The sequence below is a fragment of the Numida meleagris genome, chromosome 17 (assembly GCF_002078875.1).
Source record: "Numida meleagris isolate 19003 breed g44 Domestic line chromosome 17, NumMel1.0, whole genome shotgun sequence".
Taxonomy (NCBI): domain Eukaryota; kingdom Metazoa; phylum Chordata; class Aves; order Galliformes; family Numididae; genus Numida; species Numida meleagris.
The window spans coordinates 8,664,966-8,681,553 of NC_034425.1; the positions used below are offsets into that span (position 1 = coordinate 8,664,966).

General features: G+C 50.4%; 1 protein-coding gene across 2 annotated transcripts in view; it reads left to right on the top strand.

The window, feature by feature from the left end:
• MMD (monocyte to macrophage differentiation associated) overlaps positions 700–16,588 on the top strand; it is a 47,651-nt gene continuing 31,762 nt past the window's right edge. Inside the window, exon 1 of one of the 2 annotated variants that reach the window (XM_021414926.1) lies at positions 700–734. In XM_021414926.1, coding sequence (XP_021270601.1) covers positions 715–734 — 20 coding nt within the window. In that variant the 5' untranslated portion in view covers positions 700–714. The remainder of the gene's footprint in view (positions 735–16,588) is intronic. The other variant, XM_021414924.1, reaches the window with a different exon arrangement.

A 16,588-nucleotide genomic window follows, 5' to 3' on the forward strand; every position in this document is an offset into this window, starting at 1 on the left:
CACTGCAAAAGAAAGACACCAAGTGCGAACGTGCCAAGGTGATTCCTTTCCAGTCGCAGCTTGAGCAAAAACATTCAGGAACCAACATCCTCACATCTCGAGGTGGTCAAAATCAGTGCTCACGTCTGCGCGATGTGGCCCCTATTGGCCTTGCAGTACACTTGTACCCTAATTCTTGCGAGGATGGCACGCTGTGTTTCTGCTCTCCTGAAGTGCTGTGAGGTGGGCTGGAGCTCGAGCACTGTGAGCACCAAGCACCCGCAGCACTCAGAAGGGATGATGTGGGTGAGGATGCTGATCCCATGTGTCCTATCTCCAGTGGTGGCTGAAGTCTGAAGGTGTAAGAATGCATATCTCTACCCAAACCTCACTAACAGTCACTTACAGCTTACATCTCTATGGACCTCTTTCTAAGATGGGACAGTTTTAAGGAAATGCTGATGTCTACTGCCTGTACTTTTAACAAATGTTGGAGTTTCAATGACCTCGTGGTGGGTTTATGATTAAAACTCAGCCTCCTTGTAGTGGAAATGCAAAGTCAGGGCCTGAAGCAGTGATGGAGCACCTGGTGGGAAGGCAGGGCCAGCCCAGGGCAGCTCAGCTGCAAGCAATGCACCTGAGTGATTGGAAGGGGTGGAGCCGTTCCCAGACCCCATTTAAGGGCTGGCAGTGGAGGTGGATGCATCTCGTCTGGAGATTTCTGTGTACCTGAGGATGTTATGGGCCTCCCAAAGGTAAGCATGTTCTTTATTTTATTTCTTTGCCTGCTGCTGTTGTGTCTAAGTGGATTCTTGCTTGCTGTGGTCTGGGGCCTTGCTGCTCTGCTGTTTTGTTGTGCTTTCCATCATGTTACGCTTCTCTTCACATATCCCTGTTTTGCTGGAATGTTAACAGTGAATGAGTAGTGCCTGTTGCTGCCTGTGAGCTGTTTGGGTTAATGCTGAGTAGCAGTTGTTGCCATGCTGTTGACTGGGAGAGCCACCAGGTGCAGTGAGCATGGTGTTGGCCTCTAATTTCTGGTTGAGTGGCCTGGGACAAGTACTTACAGCTTCTGTTGATAAGTAACCACTGAGAAGATATAAGAGCTTTCTGAATACAGTCCTCATTTAACTATATCATGAGGGTAATAAATACATCAGAGGGGTAAGCACCAGGGAGGAAGAGCTATTTAAACACGACAATGTTGGCACTAGAACAAATGAGTGTAAGCTGGCGATAAATACACTTGGGATGGAGTTAGAAGATCTCTCTCCATCAGAGAAGAGCACTTCTTTTGGTTAAAGGAGTGGGGGAAAGAAACTGCTGTATGTTTGTTGTTTCTTCCTAAAATGATCTTTGTTAGTGGGCAGATACAACTGGCACAACTGCTGTTCTGCACATCCCTTCCTGAGCTGTGCTCCTATTTGAAAAGATAAGGGTAGATTTCTTTGTTGATCTGCTTCTGTTAATTTCTGTAATGGGCTTCCTGTGCAGTTCCTTGAGAACACAAGTGGTTGTGATTCCAGCTTTGGACAGAAGACTTTAGATTTCCAATGGCTTCTTGAATCTATTCAGAGCAATTGAGGGTACAAATGGAAGAGCAATGTGAAGAGCAGCCAGCAGAGCTAACTGGCATCGTTCTGGGCTTCCCTTTTCCAGTGCTAAAAGTAACAAGTCATTGGAAACTGGGATTTGCAAAGAAAATCATGTCAATAGCTAATAAGCTACAGGGGGAAGGTAATCTTTCATGTCTCGTCTCCATAACCAAATACAGAAGTCTTCAGTTTTACTCTGAGGGCTATGCATGTGGATTTTACTTAGAGCTGTTACATGTCTGAAATATAGGATCCCATCAGGTGATGGGCTGCAGCTCAGAGGCTGCCTGTGATCACAGCACTGCAGAGGATTGCTGGGCTGTGCAGGCGCTGCCTTCTGCTCAGTGCTACCTCTCCTGCAAGTGTGCTGAGGTCCTGTGCTTGGCTTTTCGTATGTCTTTTTTTTGAACTCATGCTTGAGCAAGGCCAGAAGTTCAACAGAACTTGTTTTTCATAGGGGAGAAGTTTCCCACTTGCTGAAGCTGAACTTTCATGCAGAAAAACGTTGTTACCCATGAAGTTTTCACTGTAATTCTTACAGTCAGGGTGGAATTTCTGGCCAAAACAGAAGTTTATGTGAGGCCAATTATTTCGTTCTTTCTCAAGGTGCTTGTCTCCTTAGAATCCATTGTATCCTAAAGGCATAACCATGCCTATGTGTCACCCTCCAGCCTGCTCACAGCCGCTTTCTCCTCTTTACCTGGCAGTTCTTATCCTTTTAGTTGGGATCAGCCTCCCTGTTAGCCTTGAATTGCCTTCATATGCTTGCCACTTCCAGGAACGACCTGCTTCAGTGCTGCAGGAGCTAACAGGGTGGGATGGAGGTCTGTAGGAACAAATGGGGCAGCTGCTGCTGGCTATTGGTGGGCCTTAACCTAAATTCCTAGATTATGAGCATCAACTCAATAACTCAGCTGCTCCAATCTGCTCCTCAACTCCTCAGTATCTTCCAGATGGCTTCTTTCCTCCTTAACTCTGATAGCAAATTGGAAATTGCTATTAAACCTGCAACCTACTCAAGCAGTGTAGCTGTAATAGTGTCACCGCACACTTTGTAGTATTGTAAGTACAGAAACAACTGCAAGTAAGCAGTTATAACTTGATTTAACAGCTTCTGCTGTGGAGAACTGGATGTGCAAGGCATTAGGAAAGCAGATTTATTTGAACACCTTCTGGTACGCCTTTACAATCAGATTTCTTCCCACTGTATAACCTGATTTTACATCAACTCCTGCCTCCTCGTATGATCTTCTGTAATGATCAAAGTGAAGAGTTGCTTACCCCGGAGATGTTTGCACTTCTCAGAGCATGGAGCTGCAGTGCTTGCAGCACCTGGCTGTTCTCTGGAGCTGCTGCTCCTGGCCCCAGGGAAATGGTGTCAGGAGGTGATCTGTGCTGAGAAGTATTTGGAGGAGCCCCTAAGCAGCGCGCCTCAAACCGATTGTAATGAATCTCTTCTTCTCCATTTCCTCTCCTCCCCTATAATGTACCAAAAGAACAAACTGAGAAGCACTGTGTATATTATAAGCCCACAAGGAAATAAGCCAGAAAGTGATAGGCTAAGTCTGAGTTATTAAAGCTGGGTCATACCCCAAAGGAGGTTACAGCAAGAGGAGCCAACATAAATACACACTGTATTTCTGTCATACATCCTTCTTACCCTGGGTGGTCTGCAGTCAGTTAACGGAGCAAGGGGAGGAAAGCAGAACGCATGAATGTTAGGGGATAGCAGAGTAGCTGGTTGGAATCCCGTTCTCATTAACTAATTTATATTCCTTCTCTGGCTTGGAGTTTAGTGGTAGTGTGGTGCAAATCTGGAGAAATCCCCCCCTACTTATTCATTTGACTGAAGTCCTGCTGCTAGCAGAGCTGCTCTTTTCTCTTCTCCTGTTGAATGTTCCTAATCCCCTCAATGACACATGGATGTTCTCAGCTGAACAAACCTAGCGATAAGAAACTCTACTCTGTGTTAAATGTGAAAGCTGTGATGCTGCTCTGCTTTGTGTGTTTTTGGGCCTTGATCACTGGATAACCTGCAAGGGAGGGCTCACACAGTCTTTAGGGAAGGACTCGTGGTGCTGGAAGGCATTAATGTATTGGCCATGAGTATAGAGCATGATCTCGTAAGATGTAGAGCCAAATTCTGGTTCTTATTAAACTGGTGTGAATCTGGAACATGCTACTTCCAGTGTTGTCACTCAGGATTTGCTCTTGGCGTAATAAGAAGAGGAGAATCAGTCCAAAGACTGAACCATCGACATGTGCAGAGTTCACCTCTGTTGTTGGGTATGTGCAGCCACAAGCATGAGTGCTCCCACAGGGCGAAGCTGAAGGCTGAGCAGAAGGAGCTCACCTGCACTAGAGCATCTGAAAGCAGAGCTGAGCTGCTGCATGGGGGGCAGGGTGTGCCCTGCTCAGCCCTATGAAAACAAACAAACATACAGGGCTGGGGGAAAGCCCTGCAGTAATGTGCCGAGCTTGTTTTGCTTGACTATCACACATCTAAACACAATATTTTCTCATTCTTGGGCCCGCATCAATTTCTGACAGTACAATTGGAGGCCAGCGCCTGGAGCATATTGTCTGGAGGAGCTTGCTGAGGAAACCGAGAGTTTGGTCAGCAATTGTAAATATCCTCCTGCAATTGGGTTTGTTTGTTCTGCTGTGTGCTGGGCGGCCCGGGCTGTGGGACACCCTGGCACCAGGTTAGTGGTGGGAAAGATCCACTGCTCAGATAAGGATGGGAATAAACTCCACCCACAGAAATGCCAAAGAAAAACCCCTGATTTCTCCATTAATGGCTTTAAGGGGTGGTGAGCTCAAGCACAACAATGGGGTATTGACAATTATGTGCCTCCTTGGCAGGAAAAGGGCTTTCCCTTGCTTGGAGACGTCAGTGCACCTCTTCTTGGAATTCTTAAGTGTTTGCAAATCCAGCAGTGGCTCAGGGGTGAGCAAAGAAAGAGAAGCACCCAGCAGAGATACCACAGGCAGGAATGGCTGCGGTCCAGCATCATCTGGGTGCTGGGCAGGGGCTGAGGAGCACATGCTCATGTTACCTGTATGGTTGTGGGGATTTCAGAGCCTGCTCTGTGCTGAGAGCTCTCGAAATGGCCGTGGCTGTGCATGGCATGCTGCCTGCTGCCTTCATTTCAGAGTGTTCCCTTGCTAATGAGCCAGAGGTGCGGGTCTGTTCCCTCTTACACCACATAGATCCAGAAGGCACACTAAGCCCTGCTCTCTGCTAAATGAGGTTATGCTGTGAAGGCAATGAAGGAGTTCCAAATTTGCATTGACATCACTGGGAGCGGAACAGGGCACGGCAATTGGATTCGCTCAGCATAACATGAGTGAGGCAGGGAGACCGTGACCAACAACTTGCACATTTGTTGCCTTGCGACCAACCTGGACCCTCAAAGCCTTGCTGTAAAACTCAGTGTGGGTTTCTCTATGGCACAAGGGTTGCAGATAGAGAGATGCTGAATGTCAGCTCACTCCCAAGTATCACTGCAACCCCACAGCTTCCCAAGGCATAGATGCGGGACCCAGCCCACCCCACTCTATTGTTTGTAGGCTGCACAGAGGCTTATCCCTGGAGGATATCCTGTCTGAGATTACCCTGTGCCTGTCTGCCCCATGGGGCTGGGTACTCACAGAATTAAATAATGCCCAAGCAGGGCTCATGTGCAGGGGCGCAGGGCTGCCCTCTCGCTGAGATTTAGTGCTGTGCCCATAGGGATGGCTCAGTGGGGGTGTTGCAGACATGGGGCATCCCTGGGCTGGAGGGCTCTGCTGGGCTGGCAGCACCTGGTCTGTTCCCATCGGCTACCAGCAGATGCAGGGAAATGGTTCTCAAACATCTCTACCCAGTGGATAGTGCAGTTTTGGTAACACTGAGATGTTTTCTGAGCCCACGTTGTGTTTGCTGAAGCTTTTGTTTAGGCTTTAGGGTTTTTTTGTCTTCACTGAGCAGTGATGAGAGGGGACCATGGTCCCTGCAGGACAGAGACAAGCTGGGGTGTCAGGGTTGGTTGTTTGCGTGTGGTTCCATCTCATAATGAAGAGAAATTTAGCTTTTCAGCTCATTCATTAATCTCCAGGATCCTTACAGGCTTTCCTAGAAGTGATAATGTTCTTCATTTATTTCAGGTGGTCGCTATATCTTTCATTAGTAACAGAAACACCAAAATGTTCCCTTTGGGTGCAAGTGGCAAATCGTGGTTTTGTGCATAACTACCTTCCCATGAGACGTGGAGAAGAAACATCAGAAAAGAAACCAAAAATGAAACCTTCTCACTTCTTGAGAAGCCTCTCACTTAGCTGTAATTGGAAGAGGAAAAGGAAAGTTCACAGTGATTTAAACAGAGCAGAGAGGGGATGGGGAGGGGGCTCTGGTGGGGATGTTTGGGGCTGGTGGATGCCCACAGGTCCCTGTTGCTGTGGAAGGACCTGGGTCTCCCCAGGCTTAGTGCTCAGTGTGGGGCTGGCAGTGGGAACCCCGAGGGCAGCGGTGTGCCCAGCCTTCCTTTCACTTTCTGGGTCCAATTGATCCTCATTCAACTTGCCTGAACTTTGCTTGCTCTGTTGGCTGGGTGCTGGTTCCTGAGCAACGCCAGCGCGGTTGGAGAGGATTTGTTGTATTAGCAGCTATAAATCACGGCCCTGCGCTGAGCCGGCTCAGCAGAGCGCTCCTCCCGGCTCCTTCCCTCTCCCGTCTGGAAAAACAGATGGTTGCTGTCCTCCCCTGCATCTGGGGGGATGCACTGTGACTGACACGGGTGTGTGCTCCTGAGGGTGTGCGGGGAAATCCAGGCGTGCTCAGCTTTTGCGTTTTACGAGATCCGATGAGAATTCGGATTTCACTTTCTGCAGAGGGGGGGAAAATATCAGCTCTTTGCTGCTGTTTGGGCAAAGTAGGAGGGGAGCGGGCACCGGGTCCAGCACAGAGAGCCTCCCCTTGGGCTGCAGCGCTGGGAGTGTGGCTCCTGCAGAAGTTGTAGCACAAATAACTTGTTTCAGCACTTCATTTGGCTACAAGCTCCTTTGGAGCTGGCTCGAGTCTGGCTCTTAATGAGCTGAGAAGACTTGAGCTCTTCTGCACCCAGGCTTAATATTCACCAGAAATCCAGCTTTTTTTTTTCCCTTCATATGAGGAAAACAGAGGCATGACTGAGGCAAGATGTTAAATTCCTCCCCAGGGAGGTTGTCTGTGATGATGCAGAGTCTGCGGGACCCCATCCTGGAGACAGGGATGGAATGCTGCTGTGACTGAGGTCTGAGGGGCAGTGGGGACAGCTGGAGCCCATCTCCCTCCACCTGGCGTGGATGTGGTGCTGCGAGTCCTTAATGTTGGCCCATGGGCTGTGATGAGGTTACTGCAATACTGACTCACTTGGCAGATGGACACAGCCCGTGAGTCACCCTGAATCACATCCGCTGCATCTCGGGGTGCATTGCTTGCTGCTCTTGGAGTCTTTGATGTGAGCTTATGTCTGATTCCTTGGAAACTGTTTCCCTTAATTAAATCAAAGGAAAAGCATCATTGGAGCTCAAAGACCCAATTAGCAGGAAAAGCAAACTCCAGCTCTGAGCATTTAAACCCATTTCTGGCAGGACACGCTGAGCTTTGCTTCATGCAGCCAGGAGTTTCCAAAGGGCACTGACTGTTGCAAATGGCATGATGATGCTGATCACAAACTCTCCCTCAAAGAACTCGTGATGATGGGCAGAGGTGGATGGAGAAGCTCAGGTGCTGCAGGGCAGCAGCTCAGTGGGGCAAGCACTGGGGGGGTTGGGTGTTGCTCCTGAGCGTGCACTCATTGATGAATGTGAGGAAAAAGGGAAGATCCTCCTCCTGCAGGTCCTGGGCCTGTTTTATCCCCTTCCATCAGCTCCGGTAAACCCAGATTAGTTCTTTCATTGCTCCTGTTGCAACAAATGGGCAAACAAAAGTCAAACCAATGTCAAGAAAAGTGTTTGAGAAAGAGAAATGGAACAATTTGAAGCTAGTAAGCAAAGGAAAATAAAAGCAAATGGGCTGAAGCTTTGCTGGGTAGCAGGGAAAACAGCCCTCTGCACTCTTACCAGCAAGGCAGAGGCGTTTGGGGTGGGCTGTGTGCTGTCCCCACTGCCTGTAGAGATTGCTCCCTACGGGCACATCTGTGGGGCTGTGCAAATGAGGGAGGGGAAGGTATCCTGCTCGAGTTTGCAGCCCTGATACACACAGAGATGTTATTTCCTTCTCTGCTCCACTCCCTCCCATTGCCACCAGTTAAATACACTGATCAAGGGTGCTGCAGGTGGATTTGTTGTGAATCTATGATCCCAGAGAGGGCCCTCAGGGCTGCGAGGGGCCCTACCTGCTCTTGCTATTGGCTCGTAACGATGCTGGTATCTTGATAGTAGGATGGATGTGTCTGGCTAATGAGAGCAGTGGTGTGCCCAGGCCAGTGTTCAGGATGCAGTGGGGTGAGCCTGTGCCTACGTGTGCCCTGCAGCAAACCCCACACCTCAGAGCTGCGGGCAGAGCAGCTGCGTTGTGCCATGTGCTTTGAGTTACCATCAAATTCCTGTGTTGTTGTGCAACTTCTAGGAAGAGCCATTGCTGGTACTGCCATGGGCAGTGCTGTGGTGGCAGAGCTGTGGTGGGGGCAGCCCTCGCCTGTGGCCCTGGGATTTCTGCACAGACATGCACATCTGTGCACATCCCCTGCAGCACCCGGTGCCGTGCAGGCAGGGGAGGACTTGTCTTTCGTGCGCATCTCTGCATCCTCAGTGTGCATTGGTGGGAACGTGGATGTGTCCTTTCTGCAGTGGGTTGGGGCAGCTGTGCCAGTCTGGCTCTGTACACCGACACTTTTATCCCAGTGTCAGTGTTTGCAGAGATGATGTCAAAGCAAAGCGTGGGCTGGGCACTAACTGCTGCTGTCATCTGCTCAGGGACAAGTGCCCGTGGTTTGGCTGCAGAAATTGTTTTTATAAGTATGCATGGAGTTATGGAATACCTGGAGGAAAACACCTAATTTTTATTTATTAAATATTTGCAAACTTTCCTGCTGTCCAATCTATCGCAAAGTGGCGGTGCTGCAAGTTTGGCTTTTCCTGGGTTAAAAGGACTGGGTGCCTTGCACAGGATCCCATGTGCTTGTGGTTGTTGAGTTCAGCATTTTGCTGTGTGTTTTTGGAGGAGTGATTCATGTGTTTCCGCTCAGGGCTAACTCCATTCCAGCTCAGAGCAGGCCAGCAACGATATGGGCTTGGTTCTGTGACTTCCACTTAGCTAATCCAAACCCAGAATGAAGGGTGGCTCAGGCCCAGCTTCCAACTTACCTGAAATGAAATGGTCTAAAACCAAAGCCAGGGGCTTTGCGGGAACACAGACCTCCTTTTAAACTGCTCTTCCTCCATCATTTATCTTTGCAGAAAGGATGAGCAGGACATTTTTTTTTAAATGAGCATCAAAAACCAGAAAACTGCTAGTGGCACCTGGTGAAATACTGAAATTGCAGAGGGAGTTTTTGGATTCCCCTTTGAGCCCTCACATGTTTCTGTGCCAGCAGGGATGCTCCACCAGCAGCAGCTTCTAAAGGGTGCCCGGAGCTCAGATGGGAGATGTCGATGCTCGAGGAAGAGCTCTGATCTGTCCTGGGGGCACAAGCCCTTGGGGTCCCGCCCTGAGGAGAGTGGTGACTTCAGCCCAATTCAGAGGCAGGGGCTCCTCTCACTGCCCCGTGGGCTCCTGTGCTCAGGGGAGCAGCGCTCGCCGTGCAGGCGCAGCAGGGAGCAGCAGTGGCACAGCACTGCATTTCTGAGTGCCTCCAAAACCCAGCGCTGCTGCATCTGTGTGCGTGAACTGAACATCTGGGAAGGGTTAGGGTCAAGCGTGTAAATGGGGGAAGCACAGCACATCTCATTAAAATACTCAATCTGTGACGTCAATTGAACCGATTGAGCCCTTCTGCATTGCAGTTGGGGAACCATTAACTTTATCCAGTGGAGAGTGTTTATATGGAAAATATGAGGCCAGGAAGTTTCTCTTGATTGTGACATTAAAGCTATCAAAGTAGCTTGTTCTTTTCATTTTTTAATATATGCATGTGCTGCTTTCCCACCCTGTTGCTATAACAGTGGCCACGTCCCTGCCCCTCAAGGTGCCACTTGCCCCCTCCTCACACCCTTGGGTGCTGCCATGCTGCCCCAGGTTCTCCCATTTTACAGGCAGCTTCCTACAACCCGTGCATGCCTGGCCGTGCTCCAAAATACGCTTGGAAGAATTAAGATTAGGTTTAGGCATGCAGTAGAAAATAGCTTCCATGGGAACAAAACTTCTGCTCTTGCTGTTCTTTAAAAAAAAAAAAAAAAATCAAGGCAGCATGTGCAAAGAACAGCCCCAAAGATCAGGGGATGGATGTAGGACACCCCCATGTGCCCAGAGAGCGTTTGCTGCTCTGCTGAGAGAAGCACTCAAGGTGTGCAGTGCAGGCTGCGTGGGCACTGAGCTCCTGCAGTGTGGGTCCCTTTGTTTGAGCATTGCTCTCCTCTTTGCCAGTCCCTTCCAGCTCTCTGTTCTCCTGCCTCTTGTCTATCAAGAAGGGGGTTTGCTCCTGTGTTTTAAATCTTGGGTGTCTATTTCTGTCATATATTTTCCTGAAATGCTCTTATCTTAAAGAAAGGGCCCAACCTCTCTCCCCATCACCTTGGCAGTGTTCGTTGTGGGTGAGTTCAGCCTGGGGTTCCTTGGAGAAAGGCCCCGGAGTGAACCCTTCCTCTTTGGGAAGGGGCTCTCTGCAGGTGGGCTTCTACTTGTTAAACTTGAAAGAGATTTTGTTTAACTTCTGAGCAAGCCCTTTGCTTTCGGTGACCTGCTCTCAGGCACACAGACCAGCTGGGAAAACAAGAGAGCCAGCAAAGCTCTGGTGTCTGGTGAAGACATGGCAGAAACTATGAGAAAAATGGGTTTCTTGCTGTGCAGCTGGGTGGTCCTATGGAGCCTGCATGTCGGGCTGGGTCCTGTGAAACTTACCTTACTTCTGAGCACCTATATCTCCCTGGCAAGATCAGGCGTCTCATTTACCTCCTCTTATGTCCCAAGACTTCCGAAATCCACATGCTGCTACTTTAAAACTGCGCTTCATGAAGCAGGACTGGGGATGGTGGCCACCTGGCCAGTGGGGATTGTAGCACCTAAAGAATTTTCCACCTTGGCTTTGAGCGTGGCCCTTCAGCTGGGCTGTGTGAGCAGCCTGCCCCGCTGTGAAGCTCGGGCATCAGTTTGCTGAGGCAAAGCATGAAGCTGCTTTTCAAAGCCGTGTATGTGAGGCTCTAGAGGTCACGATCCAGGACGGGTCAGCCAATGTGCTGTTTAAAAAGCATTACAATATTCAAAATGAAAACACTTTTTTTTCCCTCCTTTGAATCACGGCAATCAGCTGAAGTGCTTCCAGACCAACTGTTTGAAATTGGATCTTTTATTTCTTTTGTGTCATTTAGCGCTGGGTCTCCATGTTGTTGGAACAAAAAAAAGAGGCCACTTCTTTCAAGGTCAGAGTGATTTGCCAAGCCTGAGAATCTTGTTTTGTGCTCTAATTGGCTGAGCTGTTAGAATAAGAAGGAAAACACCACTTGGCTGCACTCTGCTCGTTGAGGCATCGCTCGGAGCAGGGTGGCACTGGTGGCAAGGTGTGGGCTTGTCACCATTTGTGTCCTATCAATGTATGGAAGCATTCCTATTGCCATTTTTGGGGAAAAGAAACGTGCAGTATCAGTGCAGAGTTCAACCAGAACTGTGGCTGTTAGACTGATTTTTCTTTTTTTCTCCAACAACTCTTATAAAACTCTGAGGAGCGCCTGATTTCAAAACAGAGCTGTTCTTTGGCAGAAGTTCACACAAACGGGTCTGCAGTTTCCTTGGGGTTTCGGGCAGCTGTGCTCTGCTCCGCAGCGCTGGGGGAAGCTCAGGCCAAGTCGTTTCTTGTTGTGCTTGTGAACGTTTTCGTGGTCTCCTTCACGCAACCTTGACTTCCACCTCCACTCGCTGCTCTTTGCTCAGTGGAAGGCGATGTTTGACGGGAGTTCAGCTGAGTTCTTGGGTGGAAGATCTGACGCACGTTGACAGGAACAGAGTGGAGCTGGGATGTTCTGAACTAATGGTAACCAGAGCTCTGATGAATGACATCAAAACTTGACTGAAGCGAAGCGATATACAGAGAGCCAGAAGACAGATAGGAACCACAGAGGAAGCCAAGGAGGAACAATGCAGCCATGATAAGATAGCGTCTGGGAGAAAACAATGCAAAAATGACTGGGGCAGCAGAAAACCATGCCTGGTGCCAAGAAACAAACCTGAGGAGATTGGTAGGGCTGATGGCCATATATCAATGGTCTGAGCAAGAGGGAGAGCCCAAGGGTCGGGAGCAAGGCTGGAAGGAGACCAGGGGCCCAGACCTCCCACCACGGGGGAACATGGCTCCCTTGTCGCCAGAGATGGAAAGGCCACTTGTTTTAGACTGCTTTTATCCGAGGGGATACAAAATAAAAACATGGGTGTGGAAGAAACAGAGAGGAAAAAAATATCCTGATGGTAAATGGAGTGGAAGTGGGTGAGGCAGGGGAATGGGACTGAGATCAGGGCTGACACCGGTTATTTATTGCTGTTTGTATCCCCATATCTTACATCTCAAGAGGAAGGCGAAGGCTTTGTCTGCCAGGGCTGGTTATCTGCTGAGGGCGGCTGGCAGCAGCTGGGTTCCCATGACCACGTCCCTTTGGTGGAGGTGACGCCCAGCTGACCCCACATCGGCTCAGAGGTGGGAATGCAGGGTGCTCGGGTAGCAATGGGCTGCTGTTGTGCTCACCTGAGCCTCGGGGCATTTGAAGTCATTCAGAGGTTTGCAGTGAAGGAGACGGCGCTGATGAGTTTGGATGTGGTGGGGTGGCACAGTCCAAGGAGGCCATCTCTGCTCAGCAAATGTGCGTAGCTGTAGGCATCTGACAAGTGCTGAGGCCTTGACACAGGGCTATGCATAACCCTCTTTTCTTTTCCTGAATTAAACTCACACTTCAAAACATCTGCTAACATGATATCAGGGACAGCAAAGCCAGTCTTGCTTTAATTTTCATATTTGTTCCCAGAGGTTACTTGGCAAAATTGTACTCTGTGTACTTCTACAGAAGAAATCTAGGACACAATTATTTGAATAGCGGGCTATAAGTGATAAAAATCTGTTTGTACCACAATATCTCCAGCCAAATGATTGACGTATATGTTTCTGTCCTTCCATTGATGTAACTTTTCAATTTCCTGTTGATGTCTGAGCTTGATTTATTTCTCCATTTATTTGGGTTTTACAAAGAGCACTAAGAGCTTGCCACTTGGGTCTCTTTTTTTGTCAGTTCAACCCTCTCAGTCCTCAGACTCTTCATTGTTCCTGCAAACAATGAGAAAGAGAGATGGAAAGAGCAGCTGTGAACAGCTGACTTGCTACCCAGGTGTCTGACTGGTGTTGGGGGGGGCTGTGTTCCCTGAAAAACCCTGAAAGAGCTGAATTTGGGCAAGTTCATGTGTTTGAGGGCAGCAAATAATATGATTTGTGGAGATCCCAGCAAGAGCCTGAAAAAAATCAAAGCAAAGAAGGAAAGCTGCTTTAGGAAACCTCAGGTTTTTCTCTGGTTGCACACCAGCTGTGTCACACAGAGAGCTCTGCAAGAGCTTCTTAGAAAGATTTTTGGCAAGTTATTTCTTAGATAAACTTTCCTCTTATCACCCAGTTCCTCTCTGTCTTCTTCACCCACTGGGCTGCTCCGCAAGCCAATGGTCAGCAGAGCTTGGAGCCACTGATTTTGCAGAGCAGCTTCAGCAGGGGCTGCTTGTGACCGCAGCGACTTGTGCCTCTCCTGCCTGCAATCCCACACACGTGGGCAGAGAACCTCTACCAATTCCCAGCTGGTAGAAGTCCTCAGGTTCCTTGGAAAGTAGTTACGTGTTGCCAGCTGTCCCAGGGTAGCAGAGTCTTGAAAGCAAATCAAGAAAAAGCAGATTGCATTGAGAAGCAAAACTGATTTACTGCCTGCAGATTTGTAACATGATCACACCAGTGCTCCAATATGCCCCTGGAATAGTGATATGTTCCTTACATGCTGCCCCACAGAGGTTTATTTGAGGCATACAAAAAGAGGGGTGAGTACACACGTCATCCCATGGGAAGATGTACAGGTTTTGCACCAAACCAGTTGGGGGACTGCTCAGCCGCACTTACTTTGAAGGCAAGTGGTGCACAGCACTGCTTGGAGTTGGCTGTGCTGCCAGAACAGAAGGACCCAGCAGCCCAAGTTGAGCTGAATGTGAATGCTGGAGCTGAACACCGTGCCTGCAATCCATCTCTATTCTGCAAAGCCCATGAGCAGGGGCACGAGGGCAGCGAGTCCTTGGCGGAAGTGGTTTGTACGGCACAAAGGAGGAGCAGTGCACAGAGTGGGATAGCTTACATGATGCAGATTTTGAGTTTGATTAAATTCCAAGCACGCAATTTGGAGTGCTGATGGGGGTAGGGCAGCGGGCACATTGCTGGGCAGCATCTGCCTCCTCCCAGCAGGTCGTGCTGCCAAGATCTGACCTCCTCCAGCTGAGAGCTCCCTGCTAAGTTGATTTGCAGGTGAAGAAAATTAGATTGATGTCAGTGTGTTGGCCTGGTGAGCTTAGGGTGGCTGTGAAGTGGTTTTGGTGGTAGGGAAGCTTGAGTTTTTGGGGACGGAGCTGAGGAAATGCTGCAGTAGCTCTGAGCAGTGTGTCGTGTGGTAAGAGCCAAATCCTTGCTTTGAGCTTCTGGCTTCTGCCAGCAGCGCTCAGGGGGTCTCAGGCCAGATGGGAGCCCCGGAGTGGGGCACTCTGCTGATAACGTGGCCGCTTTGGGGTTCCCAGAGCACAGGGAGGATGAGGGAGTCATTCTGTGCATAGTGGCTATGATGCCTTTTTCTTTTCAATCTTCCTCCTGGAATTTCCGCTCCTCCACCAAAAGGAGCGTTATAGCAACCGTTTTCTAAAAGCCGTAGAGATCGAACAGATTTACGAATCGTGCGTGCAAAGCGGGAAGCGGCTTCACCACGCTGCTTAAACGCTTCCTGAGAGAGAGAGAGCGCCGCAAAACCCAGCGCTGGGGAAGCGCTTCGCTCCGCGGGCGCCGCCGGGGGCCGGCACAGCGCGCAGTGCCCGCGCTCAGCCCGGGGGTCGCAGCGCTCGGTCCGCGCCGTGCGGCGCCCCCTGGCGGCAGCGGTGCCGCTCCGGGGCTGCGCGGGGAGAGCGGCAGCGCCCCCGTGTGGCCGTTCTGCGGCACTGCGCGCGGCGGGGCGCCTCCCGGGGCTTCGCTTTGGGGTTGGGGCTCCCGGTGTTACCGGGGTTTCGCTCCCAGCACGTTGTGTTTCCTTCCCCGCTGCCCTCAGCTTCTGAAGCCGTGGCCGCCGGCGGGAGTAGCCGATGGGTGCGAGCAGCTCGGAGCCCGGCGTGCCCGGATGCAGGAGGTCCCTCCATCCCGGTACCCCGTCTCGGCCTATCTGTCGTTCTGCTCGAAACTCCTTGGGGCTGCCGTCAGCCGTGCTCCCCTCCGCCTTCAGGATTGAAGAGATTTATTTCCCGGGGGCTATTTTTAGCAATGACACCGCGGTTAAGCCAATCATCCCGGCGCTGAGCGCTGCGCACCGGGCTCTAAGGCGCAGGAACGGGCGCTCTGCGGAGCACGAGGCGCTGCCGCCTGCTCGGCCTCGCCCGGGAGCGCCGCTGCCCTTGGGGGCTGTGCTGCGTCTCAGCCTTGGGAGCTGCCCTGTGGGCTCCGCCAGCTGAAGCGCTCCCAGGGTCCTGTGGACGCCTTCTCCCAAGCCTTATCATTGTACTATCTGTTCTCTGATGGTGGAGAAGTTCTTTGCTGTTTTTGTAATAACCTCAGCTTCTCCGTTGTGAAGGTCACTGTGCCGTGATTTCAAGCGCAAGTTTCAAAACGCAGAATTTTCTATTTATGCCCATTTTATTCATTTGTCCTCCCAGCCAAGCTGGGCGCTCGCTAAAGAAGCGCTTTCATCCGAAAGCATCTCTGAATTCGTGTGGATGGAACAAGCTGGGGAGAAAACTGCGGGAGGAATGGAGTGTGAAGTTGCATTGGTGCTACTTGGTGTCCTGCAAGCGCTCATCCTCACTGCGTCGGCTCCTCACTGTTAAGCGTGTCTCCTGCAGTGCCCGCTTTGCACTGATTTCTTCCGGATGCAAATCTGCCCAGAGATAACAGGGTTGGGGGGACAGGCTGGGGAGCATGGCTACTGTTGGCCTTAAGGCGGGTGCTGGGCGTCCAGGGCTGCGGCAGCCGGGTGGCCCCATGACATATTTCTTACTCACAGCTTAGACGCACTGGATCCGATTCCCGCTGACATGTAAAGCCCTTTTCCACAGCTCCAGCAGCGCTAAGACGGTGACAGCCTAATCCATTCCTAAAGCCCTCCTGTGCTGTAATGCTGACCAAAACCTTCGGGTGCTGCGTGGAAGAGGTGAGCGTGCTGACGTGGGGTCCAGGTGCTTGGCAGCATCGCCTCCTGCCCTTCCCCACGGCCTTCCTGCTGCTGTGTGCTGTGCTGTGGATTGGTCTTCCATTGCACAGGGCAGGGCAAAAAGGTTTTGGAATGAGGATCGGGCCAATTAGACTTTGAGAACAGTACCTTGCAAGTGGCTTTCTCCCTTATTTATCTCTGTACTCATTTACAAGTGAATACCGTGGTTTTATCCAGCCCACAGCCGCAGTGAGCACATCTGGATCCCGATCCCACCTTTAGGGGGTGTTCTCCAAAACACCCTTTGAGGAGACTCAGTTTGGTGCCTACCTGTGGAAAGAGAGTCCCCGAACAAGGGAGATGTTTTGCTGTCAATATAGCATTCAAATTTAGCTTCTGCCGCTGTAGGCAACGTGGCATTAAAAGAAGGAGCTTAAGTTATTAAACTGAGCTGCTTTAATCATCCAGTTCGGGGAAATCCATTGCTA